Here is a 15,579-nt window from a genome sequence, read left to right on the forward strand (position 1 = left end):
AGAGTGGCGTAGCTTTCCTTCTCTGATTAGCTGCACATGTTACAACCCCTACTTCCATCTCCTTTTGGGGTTGGATGGGGGACTGTCCCAAGGCCATTCCCCTGTTTTAGGAGATGCTTCCTTCTCCCTGTGGGTCAGAGTCAGTTTTTTACTTAGGGGATACACTTACCCACGTGGGGAGCTTAGAACTGCACTCCTTCCCAGGAGGGGGAATGGGCACCCAAATGTGCTCACTCATTTGAACCCTGCTCAGGAGTTATAACACCTTCCCTGTTTGTGTTGATTTGCTTATCTTCCCCCCCCCCTCAGTTACTGATCCTGTTTATTCCTGATTGCAAGCTTCCCTCCCCCCATTTCTCTTTTGCCATGAACACTGTCAGTTTTCAGCTCAAAAAAAAAAAAAAGAAAAAAAATTATTCGGAACTTCAGTGGTTAAGACTCTGCAGTTCCAATACAGGGGCTACAGTTTCGATCCCTGGTTGGGGAACAAAGATCTCACATGCTGTGTGGTCAGCCAAAAACTAATTTTTAAAAAATTAAAAAAAAATCATTTAAGGCTGTTGGGACTGCCAGAAAGAATGGCCTAACACCATGTGTTTATGATCTGGTCCATCCTGAGTGTGGCTGGTTCCGGGCAGGGATCTTTGGGGTCTATGGGGTCTTCAGGGCTCTGGGACACCAGGCTGCAGTGGGGCAGGTTGACACTGGCACAGCCCCAGAGTGAATACCTCCTGCGTTCTATACCCCCTCATTCACTCTGGTCCTGCCCTGATATGGATGTCACATCCTGGGGCACTGACCCAAGCAGTTCACTCAACACAGAGCCTCTCTATCACTTGTAATATGCCACAAAGTCAGCTTAGGAGAGGAATTCCATCACTCGCTGCTGTGCGTGCGCGATATAATTTGTACTTGGTGATTGAAAGGGAAAGTAGATATTCCCATTATCCGTTATTTACTTCACACACAATTAGTTCTCTCTGGGAAGAGCACCAGCTCTGCAGCTCTCATTATTCCCTCCAGTGAAACTGCTGAAGCCAATAAGAAACTCCATGATCACAGCGGATGCCACACCAAGAGGGATGCTGTACTACGGGGAATGTTCCACTGGGCTGCACAGCCTTCAGGACAAAAAGGCAGCTACTGATTTACAGAAGGAGGCATCCAGGTCTCATGCGCAATCAGATGGCACACAGAACTCTGTGCACAGACTCGCTGTAGCAGGTCTGCACAAAGCCCGGTGCCCCCAGCAGCAGCCACAGCGGCAGCACCTGCAAACCTTTAGCAGTGCTGATGCTTGAGCTCCACGTGGACCCAGCGAACCAGCAGCTCAGGGGGTGGGGCCCAGTGTCTGTCCCATACCAGCCGTCTCTATGGGTAGCTCTCAAGTTTGAGAACCACTGCCCTACATGCTGCTTTCCTAGTTCACCTAAAACACAGCTGGATTTTTCAAAATTTTCCTTGCAATGTGTCAGGCAGGTGTCAATTCAATCAGTTGTTGCCCTGGAATCCAGTTTGCATCCCAACATTGGTGGCTCAGATGGTAAAGAATCTGCCTGCAATGCAGGAGACCCAGGCTTGATGCCTGGGTCAGAAAGATCCTCTGGAAAAAGGAATGGCAACCCACTCCAGTGTTCTGGCCTGGAGAATTCCATGGACAGAGGAGGTTGGCGGGCTCAGTCCATGGGGCTGCAAAGAGTCAGACATGACTGAGAGACCAACACACACACATTCTCAAGCCACCACCCGCTGAAACGGTTGGAATGTCTCTTGTTTCTGTGGCACGTTAGTTGTTCTCAGCCCTGATGGCCACTTGAAGGTTACTTGGGGAGCTTTAAAAAAAAGATAGGCGTGCCCAGGCTGTGCATCAGCCTTGGGCACAGAGCCAGCTATTGGTGTTTTTAAAAATTTCCTCAGATGATTGTAATGAGCAGCCAGGGCTGGGACCACCAGCCAAGCGGTCCTGAGCCTTAGCCACACCTCCCTTTACTTCTTCCCTACTTGTCTGACCCTCTTGGAGCCACTTGCAACTATAAAAGGAAATGCCTGCTTTAGAAAGATAGTAAATACAGAGATAAGGAGGTCTGAGCATACAAGGTGCACAGTCCTCAGAGGCTGTGCCACGTGTACAGTGGGGGAATCCAAAAGATGTATAGTGCTTTGTCTTTCAGGTATATGAAGGTAGCCTCATAAAGTTACTTACCCTTGTCTTTCCCACATCACAGGCTGTCTGAGACCACTTGCCTCTTCTAATGGCTACGTGAACATCTCCGAGTTCCAGACCTCCTTCCCAGTGGGAACTGTCATCTCCTATCACTGCTTCCCTGGATTCAAACTCGAGGGGTCAGAGTATCTTGAATGCTTGCACAACCTTATCTGGTCGTCCAGCCCACCCCGGTGCCTTGCTCTGGAAGGTAACACATCTTATCCTTGTGGAAGTTGAATTTTGGCTTATTAAAGTGGAGGTTTCCATAGGAGGTGAAGAGCTGAGAAATTACGATCAGCAAAAACTTTTGTTCCCTGAGTACACATTGCTTGCCTCCGTCCCGAGCAGAGGCAGCAAGCCTGGTCATCTGCCATGAAGCAGTACTTAAACAGCCAGACATAAAACTGGCTTCCCCCATCCTTAGGCTTAAAGGGGACGAAAGAGAAAAGTTTCAAGCGTCAAAGGTTAAACTGCAAAATATTGCAAAGTTAAATGAGATGTCTTCAAAAATTAATTTCTCTGCACCAAACGAAAACAGATTGTATTATGGCATCGTTAATCTCACCCCTCGTTTTATTGTTGTGTCAATGTTTCTTCCTATTTCCATGCGTTTTATGGCTTGGCTGTAAATGTTTTGCTGCAAGCACACACTCGGAAGCCTGAAACCAAGAGATCTTTCCTGCTCGTTTTGGTTAAATATATGTGTTTATTTTTGAGTGTGGTTCACTTAAAGACCACTAATCAGTAGTATGACATAGTGGCCATGGAGGTGGGGGGCAGGGGGCGGGAGTCAAAGCATCCACTGCCAGAATCAAGCCAGTGTCTGTGATTGCAGAGTTTTAAAAACTTCCTAGGCAAGTTGGGCCTGCTGGCTCAGCTTTCACTTTAATTCAGGTCTTGAAATTATGACTGAAGGAAACACATACTGATTTACTTCTTGGCATCTGAATACAGTGGGCAGGAGGGGGAAGAAAAAATGGAGAAATATGGGAAGAGGAAAAAAATGAAAGGAAATCTCTAATCAGGAACGCCTCCAAAACCCATCTGTAGCTTTTCTTGGGAAACAAATCAAAACAGAATAGAACGTAGAAACCAGCAAGTTCTTACAAGCACCATCTCCACGCACGTACCTCAGTGTAGGATGAGGTTAAGATGGGAGGTGTGTTGGGGGTGGAGGGCAGTGATCAGCGCTATCTCCTAAGGAAGACCATGAATTAGAGTGGGTTGGCTGGAGCCATGGAGCCTCCTTGAAGGGGAAGGGAGAAGAGATGAAAGGGAGGGGCGCCTGGTGCTTGGAGAAATGAGGTTGCCAGCCTGGGCCATCAGTGGTCCTGTTCTCCTAGGCTGGTAAGTGGAGCCCCCACTCACCCCTACTTCCCACCCATCCTAAATCTCCTAGGGGATCAGAGCCTACTTATAGAGATGTCAGATAAAGTACCAAAAACCAGTTAAATCTGAATTTCAGATAAACAACAAATAATTGTTTAATATGAACATGTCCTAAATATTGGGTGGCCCTTACTTATGGACAACAATTACTCTTTGTAATTTTTGTTTATCGGAACTTCAGCGATAACTCAGTGTCCTATATTTTCATTTGTGAAATCTGGCAACCCTAGCCTAGAAGGAGAAGGTCATCCCCTCTGTTTCCACAGGGAACCACCGCTGGCAGGTGAGGTGAGCACAGGCTGCCGAAGAATGCAGGCTTTTCTGGTTCCTGGAGGTTTCTCCCTGCTCTGATAACCAGAACTAGAGGACTGGTTATTAAAGATATCATGATACGATTTTATCCATTTGAAATGCCTGTCTTCAAATCTTTTCAAGTTTGGTTTAAATGTATTTCAAACCATCATATTCTGAGCTTCATTTGGGGACTTTGAAAGCAGTTTTTCTGGAGCTTAGGGAGTATGATGTGAATAGGCATAAAACAAACTCTCACTTTAAGGGGCAAAGAGTTAAGGTTATAAACGGGAGGCTGTGACTGACTTCTGATTGGAAATGAGTCTCATGGCTTAAAACCTGTTTCCTTTTCCTCTGCCAGCCTGTGCTGTGATGGAGGGGGACACTAAAAGTCCAGGTGACAGCTGCCTGTGATGAGAAAGCCACCTAATACCGTTTTTTCCTCCATAATAAAGAAGTCTTTATATCTTTATTTTCAATAAATACATGTTTCTTTCAATTACCTGATGCAATTAGTTTGTGAGACCTTTAAATGGTACCCTGGCTAAAGGCACCAAAGGCATGATTCTGAGAGATGCAGAGTGGACTAAAGGACTTTTTGTCCCATGACTTGATAGGAACTGGGTAAGTTAAGCAGTGTGTTAAAATAAAACGTAAGGATGCATGAAAAGCGTATCCAGATACACCTGGGTATTAGAGTTTCTATAACTCTTACTTGAATTGTGTGTCATCTTATTCAAGGGCTGTGCCTTGTTTATGCAAATTGTCAAAGGGTATTCAACATAGACGCACTATCCCAAGGGAATCTACCCACCTCATTAATACATCACCCCCTTCTTTTTTCTTCATGGCAGAATGAAAATGATTGCACTGTGCTGTGAGATCATGATGCTCTTGGGGACTTTGAAATATTAGGCTGTCTGACCCCTGAAGTGACCAGGTCTGCACAGCTGGGCTGGGGAAGCCTTTCTCTGTGAACTTTTTTTATCCCCTTCCCTATCTTGTCTCCCTACTAATCCATCAATCCATCACGTGTCAGTGTACCTGTCACTGCCGCTTCCTCCACCCCCGGAGCTTTTTTCCTAAGCTGCTACCAGCCTGAAGATGGGATCACCAGGATGGTCATGCAGGTGCTGTGGGCCATTGATTACAGTGTTAATTACCATCCAACTGGCTGAGTTCACATCCTGAGTCTCCTACTTAATCAGTTTGACTCAGGGCAAGTCACTTAGCTTCTATCAGTCTCTATGTCCTTGTTTATAAAGTGGGGGAGATGATTATACTTGTGGGACTATGAGGGTCCAGTGTGATAACAAATGTAACACTTATAATGAAGGGCTGGATACATGGTAGGTGGTCAATTAAGTGTCCATCATTATTACTGCTCTTAGAGTCACAATAAAGAAGACACTGGGCCTGGCTGTGAATGAAGTACCCAGGTCTTTATGCATTTACACTGTGACATTGTTTTGGTCGTTCAGATTCAGTTTTGGTTACTTGCATACTCTTTTTTTCCCTCCACCTTCAAAGCCAGCAGCATAGCGTCTTCCAACCTCCCTCCTCTCTGACCTCTGCTTCCCTTATTCTTTTCTCAAAATTACTGGCATACTTGTAACTGTGTTCGTATTAACATGAATCCCAGATAATAGGAGGAAATATTAAGCAGTAATAAGAATTGCTCTGAATCTTGAGAGCTTACTATGTGTCAGAATGTTTGACACAGTATCTCATTTAGTCCTCCTATTGCCTTTGTGAGACAAGTACTTTTTTTTTAAAGTATTTATTTATTCAGCTGCTCCAGGGTCTTAGTTGTGGCACACAGGATCTTTGATTTTTGTTGCCATGTGAGGGATATAGTTTCCTGACTGGGGATCGGAAACCCAGGCCCCCTCCCTGCATTGGGAACTTAGAGTCCTAGGCACTGGGCAACCAATAAAGTCCTGACAAATACTATTTTTAATCCCATTTTACTGATGAGCAAAGCCAGGTTTCTAAAGATTCAGTAACTCACCCAAGGTCACACGGCTCCTAAGTGGGGGAATGGGGACTCAAATGTGGATCTTTGCCATCCAAAGCTCATGCTCTTCATCACCAAGGTACATTATCTGATTATGCATTATTCAGTTTGTTCTGATTTCTTTGCAATTCTTACAGCTATTTTTGTTAAAGCATCAAAAAATTCAGAAGAGTGATCACATAGCAAGGGGTTTGTCCTTCTAGTCCAGTTGGCCTCCCTGCAGAACTCCTAGCTTCAGGGGGTCATGAGTCCAAAGGAGACCCTGCTGCCCAGTAGGGGGCATAGAGCCCTCCCCACTGCTCCCCCAAGTGCCCACTGGTCACCCCATTACAGCAGAGCCTCACTTCAGCCTCAGGGCTGATCAGGGATTGTGTCCCCTTTCGCAGACCTAGAGACTGACACCTCGAAGGGTGTCAGGGGCCTGACTTCCACACCTCCAGTTCTGGGCTGGGCTCTTTCTACCTCGTGGTGCCTCCCCGCTCTAGTGGCCTGGAGCAGGCTTTGCTGGTTCCAGCGTCACGTGGCAGCTGTCACACTCAGTGTCAGCAATCCCATCATTGAGGTCTGGCTTCATGAAGGACTTGATAATTTGAAAGGAAAGGCTCTGACAGCTTCACCAAGGGTGGCAAGGATTCCAAGGCCCAGTAGAAAGTTGTGGGTGATGTGTTTCAAGGTCTGGACTGTAGTTCCCAGCTTATGTCTGTTTTCCCACAGCCAGGTTCTGGGTGGGGAGGGGAAAACACCTGAAATCATAATATTTTGGACCAGAATGTGGCTACATCATTTTAAAATACATGAATATATAAATTTGAGCCTGGAAGGAGCCCCTTGGGCTTCTGTGTTCTGGTCTGTCTCACTGTAGGTCTGAGAGCTTTTCCTTATCTCTGTGTATCTTAATTTTTTCCATTCTTAGGCCATCTTCATCTCTGAGGCTCTCATCTCTCTCTTTCGCACATACGTACATGTACACACACACACACTGAATCCAGGCAATCTTTAAAAAAAAACTATGACAGTGAGTGTGGGCCATTTCTCATTTGTAAGTGCTAAGAACTTGGTTTACATTGTCAGCAGTGTTTATTGAACACCTGGTGGGCACAGAGAAACACCAAATTGGGCTCTGGGGAATTATAAAGAAAGAAAAGAACATCATTCCTTACTGTGAAGAGCTTACAGTTTAATGGGGAGACTAAGATGACAAATCCCATTCCCTGGAGATGAGCGTCATCACAGATGGCACCAAGTATGCCTACAGCTAACTTTCCCAGGGGGCCGGTGCATGCTTCTGCTTTGGACAGGGTGGAAGGGAAGTTCTGATAGGTGGCATTACAATTGTAAAATGAAAATTTATATCTGAGGTTTATGAGTTTTGGGGTTCTTTTCCCTGGAGATCAAACAGAATCATGTTTGTGTGTGTGTGTGTGTGTTGGCTTTGGGAAAAGAGAAAGGGTCTAAATATTTCACTCATCCGCAAGGACCATGCATTTTGAAGCTCTATAGAGCTCATTAGCCAAGGCAACATGCATTAATGTGTGTGCGGAGTATGCTGGCCCAGTGGTTTGAAGGTGGAGAATAGGAGGAGATTGATTTCATCCACTATGACTTAGGTGGGGGCTTCCCCAGTGCTGACCTTTCAAAGCAAACCTCACCTTATTAGAAGCTTAATATCCAAAACATTTTGCTTTTAAATCCAACCAGTTCCCAAACTCAGAATGCCCAAACCAGTTCCCCAGGCCTGCCCCTTACCATCCATTTCACTGCTCAATAGTCAGAGATGGAAGCTTAATCAGTTTCAGATTTAGTTACAAGGAAGGCAACAACATTATTTCCGAAGAACCTTCTAGTGCTCAGGGTTTCTTTTAGGTCGGCATCCTTACATAAGAAAAGAAGGAGAAATAAGAAACAGAAAAGCCTTGTTTGGCCAAGTATGAAATAACTTGAAAAGTTCCAGTTTGGGATCAAAACTCAAAGCCAGGTTGGATGGAGAGAGATCCCAGCTCCAGAGCGGCCCTTGGCCTTTGCAAGGTCCTTTCCTCCAGAGTCAAACCCTCTTTCTGGGACAAGAGGCAGCAGTAAGCGTCTCCCCTTCTAGGAGCCCTGCCTTCGCCCAGAAGCGCCTCGGGACTTTAAACGAATCCTGTGTAGAAACAAGAAAGACGGCAGAGGAGCCCAGGCCTCCTCAGATAAGACCTGCCCTGTGTCTTATCCTTGGTGGATAACATTCCAAGGAATAATCACAGTCTGCCCTGTGCCAAGGTGGTTCCCATTCTACAAAAGGAAAATTCAAAGCACAGAAAGGAGACCTGGCCTGGTCTGAAGAAGGCTGCAGTAAATTACTATCCGTGGTGAGATCACCTATTACTGTGTCACCCCGTAAACCATAGTCAGACACGCTACCACAGAGCTGTGCTTCCCAGGCCTGGAAAACAGGAAAATCGCAGGTCCTCCCCTGTCTCCAATACTTTGGCCACCTGAGGAGAAGAGCCGACACATTGGAAAAGACCCTGATGCTGGAAAAGATTGAAGGCAGGAGGAGAAGGGGAGGACAGAGGATAAGATGGTTGGATGGCATTATCGATTCAATGGACGTGAGTTTGAGCAAACTCTGGGAGACAGTGAAGGACAAGGAAGCCTGACCTGCTATAGTCCATGGGGGTCGCAAAAGAGTTGGACACAACTTAGGGGCTGAACGACCTCCGTCATGTGACATTAGCTGGGGAGAAACCCTGCCCGAAGCCACGTGGAGGTCGCCTTGTGACCCCAGAACCATCTTCTGCCATCTGGGCACATATGTGAGTGCACCACCTCTCCTGGTTCCCGACTGTGAAAACTCCTGTATCTGGCAATGTTTGTATTACAGCCACCTTGCCTGTGACCCTCACGGGGTTTTTTATTAGAGGGAGATGCAAAATAGCAAGCAGCCTTGGTAATTTATTGTTCACAAGCAATAGTAAATTACCCTAATACCTTTTCCATGTACTGTTCATACATTACAGCGGAGTGATTACCAGAAAATAGCCGCCTGCGTGTCCTACCAGAGCTTCTCGGGCCTCACTGTGCTTAATTCTCCTCTGTCTCTTTTCTTTACACAAGCAGTAATTGCCACTCTAGCATCTTCCTCTTCTCGGGCACATGTCTCCTTGTACTCAAGAGTAGATTGTGCTGTGGCATCAAGAAGCTTCATTATTCTTTCCTTTTTTTTTCCCCTTCTATATTGAATCCAGAAATACTGATCGTTCTGTCCTAAGGAAACCAAGAGACCTTGTTCCTGTTTTTCAAGTGGAACCAAGTTCTCAGGCTTCCCAGCTATTACATTATAGGCTCTTTTTCCCTTGAATTGTAAGACTCCTGATCTGATACATAGCCCTGGACTGCCCCCATCATCCTCTCTCTCCAGGCCCGTAGCCCCTTGGCAGACTCCGTCAGGCACTTTCCCTTCCTTTTAATCTCCTTGGAAACATGTAACCATCAACCCTCCAGCTCTCTGGGGCTCCTGAGATTTTTTTTTTTCACCTCATTCAATTGCAGAGATTTTACACTGATGTCAAAGAAGAGAAGTGATTCTCTTCCTACCAAAGAGGAGCAAAGGGGGCAAGAGTTCTGGATTGGTGTCTCCCACCAAATCAAGGAAAGACGATATCATCAATGGGGGACTCGGCTACCCCTCCCCCACCACACTGTCACATTCAGAGCTGGGGTCCCAGCAGAGGGGCTCTGGTGTATCTTCTCCAAGGCCCCCACCCCTCAGCTCTCACCCAGGCAGAAAGCCTGTCCTGGGGCAGGGTGAAGGCCCCAGGGGAAGCAGTGGACCTGATGCCAGGCACCATCACTCCCATCTTTATGGAAATGTGTCCTGGGTGCAAGGCACAGGGGTGGGGTTGAATCATCAGAAGCCCTTATGCTGTGGCTCTATTGAAGCCCTTTGTCAGACTGTGTCAGTAAGAATGCTGCAAGTTTTCTGTAGGGGAAGCCACTCATATAAAACAAGAATCCTACACACAGGCTTCTCCCTGGCTCACGGTTCTGAACTGGTCTGAATTCCCCACCTTCGCATGGCTGGGATATCTGAGATCTTTCACCCCTGTTTTGCAGGCTAGGATGCATTCTAGGGGGCAAGGGTGTGGGGACAAGTCTCTTTCACTCACTGAGTTCATGGTTCTCGCTAAAATGTATTTCTGCTTTGCCTTATAGTCTCCTCATATTTTTGGAAAGCTCACAGGCATGCAAGCAGAGTTCTTTATTTTGTGATGTTTAAATGTCAGGTCAGTGAAAGGACCGCACAGCTAAGCAACGACAAAGCTACAGCGAGTGGTTTGAGCTGCTCGCTAGTGGCAGGAGGGTGACTTCATCACACTCAGAAAATAGATGGGCCGATACAAATGGGAAAATCTTGGTGTTTGTCCTTAAACTCGAGAATATCTTCTCTGTCCCTGCTCCAGACAGGATTTATTTCCTTCTTTCCTCTCTGGAAACTTAGATGACTTGTATTTCATAGTAATAAAACCTCTTGCAATCAGGTGCAACACAGAAGGTAATAAATCCCTTCAGTCACTCCCTGCCTTTTGCAGACCGAAGAGTCACTGGGAAGTATTTGGCAGGGTGATTTGGGGGTCATTCCTCCCCAGTGTCTGCCCCAGCCCCCCTTTTCTTCACAAGTGACTACCAAATTTCCTTCTTCTCCCTAAAGTGAGTAGACACTTGGGATGACTGGCAGGTAGAGTAGTCATACCTTTACATCTCTTAGTGTCTTAGGTCATTCTTCTTTTTTTTGGGGGGGGTGGTGCGTAGAACCTATAACATAATACCTGTGTTGGCAATCATTTTCTCCTTCTGTACTGGTGGTTTTGTACAGGAGGGTTTTTGGTTGTTTGGGAGTTTGTTTTTACAAAAAGATGGTTGTTATTGCTTTGTTGCTAAGTCGTGTCTGACTCTTTGCAGCCCTCTGGACTGAAGACCACCAGGCTCCTCTGTCCATGGGATTTCCCAAGCAAGAAGACTGGAGGGGGGTGCCATTTCCTTCTCCAAGGGATCTTCCAGACCCAGGGATCAAACCCACATCTCATGCATTGGCAGGTGGATTCTTCGCCACCGAGCTACCAGGGGAAAAGATGGTGCCCAACTCTAAACTGTGTCCAGTTTTCCCTAAAGTTAAAGCCCTTAGTGGAGATCTGATCATCGGATCTCTCCTCTTCCTCCCTGGGGGTCCTGCAGAAAAGTCTAGGATTTTCTCATATTCTGGCCAGCTTCTTCGATAGATGAGAACCTAATGCATTTTCTACCACTGTCTGCTCCACTCATGGGAAGGGATATAATAGGTCCAGCATTAAGGAGGTGGAAACAGCTGAAGGCGGAAACAGCTGGAATTTTAGAACGAAGCCAATTATACTGGATTTCAGATTTTAAAACTAGTCCTTAGCTCAGGAGATCACAGGCAAACAACTGTGCCGACACCAATCTGTATTTTCCTGCCATAAATATCTTATTGCGAGGGAAATGTTTTTGAATTGAAAAGAAAAGTAAATTTATCAGACGCTGGGAAGTCAAGAACTCTATAGACAACCATGACTAAACTCACATATAATAGGACCCTTTGTGTGTGTGCGGAGTCACTTCAGTCATGTCCGACTCTGTGCAACCCTACGGACTGCAGCCTGCCAGGCTCCTCTGTCCGTGGGATTCTCCAGGCAAGAATATTGCAGTGGTTGCCATGCCCTCCTCCAGGGGATCTTCCTGGCCCAGGGGTCGAACCCATGTTTCCTGTGTCTCTAGCACTGGCAGGCATGTTCTTTACCACTAGCACCACTTGGGAAGCCCAAGAAGACCTTTGCCCTCCCATATTACTTGACCTGTTCAAAGATCCTGTGGTCCTTACAGTTAACTGTAAGTGACTCTCTACTGTTCCCAAAGCAAAGGCTCCCTATCCTGGTTCCTGCCAGCACTGCCCAAAGAGAGGAATGACTGGTATCTCCCCAAGGAGCCTTTAAGGTACCAGGCCCGGGATGCGGTCTCCCTGCATGACTCTTACTCCACTCTGTCACTAACACACAGCTCAGGAAATAACCACTTTCAGGTACACAACTTTTTTTGTTTTCACTTCCCTTTGAGAAAATCTTGGTGTCTAATTATTTCTGTGAGACATCCTGACATTAGCCAGCAAACCCTCCTGTTGTCCCTGGTTCTTTCCCTGTGGACCTGGCCCAAGGGCTTGGCCACTTCCTCCCAGGCCAAGGATAGATGCATGCTGCACTAGCTCCCACAACATAGCAAAGGCTGGGGACTTAAGTGTCTTCCTCATGGTTCTGGGGGCTAGAAGTCCAAAATCCCAAGTGCTGACAGGACCATGGTCCTTTGGGGACTCGAGGTAGAATTCTTCCTTCTAGAGGTAGCCTTGCCATCCCTTGGCTTATAGCAACACCATTCCAATCTCTACCTCTCTCATCACGTGGTGCTCCCCCTGTGAGGTTGTCTTCACATATCTTCCTTCGGTGTGTTTCTTCTCCTATTATAAGGATGCCTATCATATTGTATTAAGGTCCCACCTACTGTAACATGACCTCATCTTAACTTGATTACATCTGCTATACACCCAATTTCCAAATGAAGTTATATTTACAGGTACCTGGGATTAGGACTTCAACAAAACTTTTGGAGCAACACAACTCAACCCACACCTTGCCTTGACTTGAGAAGAAACAGATGCCCCTTGTGTCTTCTTTCTGCCTCTTATTGCTGTTGTTCATTCGCTAAGTCATGTCTGACTCTTTGCAGCCCCATGGCTTCCCTGTCCTTCACTATCTCCCCGAGCTGGCTCAAACTCCTGTCCATCGAGTCGGTGATGCCATCCATCCCCTGCTGTCCCCTTCTCCTCCTGCCTTCAATCTTTCCCAGCATCAGGGTCTTTTCCAATGAATTGGCTTTTGGCATCAGGTGGCCAAAGTATTGGAGCTTCAGCTTCAGCATCAGTCCTTCCAATGAATATTCAGGGTTGATTTCCTTTAGGATTGAGTGGTTTGATCTCCTTGCAGTCCAAGGGACTCTCAAGAGTCTTCTCCAACACCACAGTTCAGAAGTATCAGTTCTTCGGTGCTCAGCCTTCTTTCTGGTCCAACTCTTACATCTGTACATGACTACTGGGAAAATAATAGCTATATCAAGTTTAAAGGGCCATCTGTAAAGCTTCCCAAACCCCAGTTGGCCTGCATTCTTGGACTCTCCTAAGCCCTGTCCTGAGCCCATTCTCGTCAGGGCCTGTCTATAGCATCTGTCACACACTCATGTGTGAAACAGGAGTGCTCTGTGTCCATCAGGATTCCCCCCATCACCTTTCTTCTATCTCTAGAGGCTCCAAGGCTTTTCCAGACTCTAATCCCACTTCTCACAGCCCACATCTTAGCAGATCAAGAAACCATTGCTCTTACACCTGGTCTTTGGGTGACCGACATGCCCTTGCCCCATGGCAAGACTCCAGGAGAGAGCACAGCTTCAGGGTAAGCCTTCTTGCAGGTCAGATCCTAGATGCTCTGTTTATTTGTCTGACCTTTGACAAGTAACTTCCCTTTCTTGAATCCCAGGTCCTTTCTCTGTGTGAATGAGCCCATAGCAGCATCTGCTCTGCAGAATGGTTGTTAGGATGAAGTGGAACAGTACGTGTATGCTGCTCTCACTGGAGGAGCTTGTTGAAAGTTGTCGTTGTCTTTTCTGCTTGTAGTTTCTCTCGTTGGCTCATAATGTAACTACTATGTATACATAAGATTGTTACCAATAATAGTAGCTGTCTGTTTATCAGGCATCTGTTTTTGTGTCAGGCACTGTGCTTGCTGATTTACAGCTACTAGTTCTAATTTTTATAAAAGCTCTACAGTGTAGGTGTTACTATTCCCGTTTTACAGATGATGGAAACGAAAACTACTTCAGAAAGAGGTTAAATGAAATGCCCAAGGTCACGTAGCTCCTAAGTGTTTGAGCCAAGATTCGAACCCAAGAAAATGTGCTTTGCACTATGTAAGGCTGCCTTAGGGTCTTTCGTTCATCCACTGATGTGTTATGCCTTCCTGGCCTTTTTCACACTCTCCTTTCCTGTTCTTCTAGCTGAATTTCCCCCCTTTTTTCAGTTTTCATTGTCCACAACTTCTAAGCCAGCAGTTTTCAAATACATTCAGATGTCAGAAGAGCGTGGTACTTTTCACAGACTAGCTTTTTTTTTTTTTAACAGAACACTAAGAAATACCGTGTAAGCCTTAGAAGTACTTGTGCTAGGAGGAAACATAGCTGTTTATTTTCTATGTACGGTATAGGACCATACACAAAAGTATACACGGGTACACACATACATTCACTCACACTCAGCTAGGAGCCAGGCATAAGGAAGGGCTTCCCATTATCAGGAACTTGCTACTCAATTCTGTTTTCCTTCATCTGCTGGGATTTGATTACAGAAAAGAGCAAGAAGGCATGAGAAATTTAATAAAACATTTATGGGATAAAAGCTTGAAATGCAGAAAATCAATACATTGAAGTATCAGCATGGTTCCTTTGTCCAATTTATGGGAAAGGAACTTAAAAATACACTGGCAACATTGTATATTCAGCATGATCTCTCAGCGGGAGGGGTTTGCTAATTGCAAGGAGAGGTGGGAGGGATCCACCCTAAATGCTGACTTCCCTATGGGCTTTCTGGGTTAACTTGTGTGTCCCTGTGCGTGCTCAGTCATGTCCAACTCTTTTCGACCCCATGGACTGTAGTGTGCCAGGCTCCTCTGTCCATGGGATTCTCCAGGCATGAATGAACCCACTGGAGTGGGTTACCATTTCTTACTCCAGGGGATCTTCCCAACCCAGGGATCAAACCCGAGTCTCTTGTGTCTCCTGCATTGGCAGGCAGATTCTTTACTACTGGGCCATCTGTGTGAAAGCCCCACACACCTTTTTCATCCTGGGCCCCGGATTTCTCTCCCTTTCAAGTTAAGGACTTCCTTGGTCCAGTGATTAAGACTCTGAACTTCCAATGCAGGGGGCATGGGCTCCATCCCTGATTAGGGAAATAAGATCCCACATGCCATATAGAGCTGCCAAAAAAAAAAAATAAATAGAATTAAATTTTTCTTAAAAAAGTCAAACCTGCCTCTGGTGGGAGAAATCTGGATGATTTTTTTAAAAAATTAAGATGCCCTGATAGCCATCAGATGTTCCAAGAGTAGGAATCCTATTTGCAAAAACATTCCCAGACAACCAAACACTTTGACACCACAGATGTCTTGTGATTTATTTTCGTGTCATGGTGAGTGAGGCTAAACTCAGCGTAGCCTCTGGTCTTCAAGTCACTACAAAGAACGAAGAGTAGTACCTCATCGGTACCCAAAAACACGTGTTGGCTTTAGATGCTGACGCCAGCCTCCCTCCGCTGCCCGAAACTGTCAGAGCAAATCATGGTTTTATACCTGCTCCCTCACCTGTGCGCTCCTGCATGTTTTCAGTATGTCTCCAAAACCAGGCACACTTCGGGGTTCTTATGTGAAACCATATTTTTTGTTTTTGGCATTGAAGTTTCCTGGTCCTCATCAGACGCATTGTGTCTTTCTTCAGGGACACCGTAATGTGGTGACTCTGAGATGAAAAGCAGGCCAGAACCCCTCCTTTGGGGCTGCTGAATAATACTGATCTTAAATTTCATCTGTCT

General features: G+C 46.1%; 1 protein-coding gene across 2 annotated transcripts in view; it reads left to right on the forward strand.

Annotated features, from left to right (window-relative positions):
- The window catches only part of SUSD4 (sushi domain containing 4), a 133,686-nt gene that overhangs the window by 98,136 nt on the left and 19,971 nt on the right, over positions 1-15,579 (forward strand). The window contains exon 5 of one of the 2 annotated variants that reach the window (XM_070385458.1): positions 2,226-2,413. In XM_070385458.1, coding sequence (XP_070241559.1) covers positions 2,226-2,413 — 188 coding nt within the window. Of the gene's footprint in view, positions 1-2,225; positions 2,415-15,579 lie in introns of both variants that reach the window. The other variant, XM_070385459.1, reaches the window with a different exon arrangement.

The sequence above is a fragment of the Bos mutus genome, chromosome 16 (assembly GCF_027580195.1).
Source record: "Bos mutus isolate GX-2022 chromosome 16, NWIPB_WYAK_1.1, whole genome shotgun sequence".
Classification (NCBI taxonomy): domain Eukaryota; kingdom Metazoa; phylum Chordata; class Mammalia; order Artiodactyla; family Bovidae; genus Bos; species Bos mutus.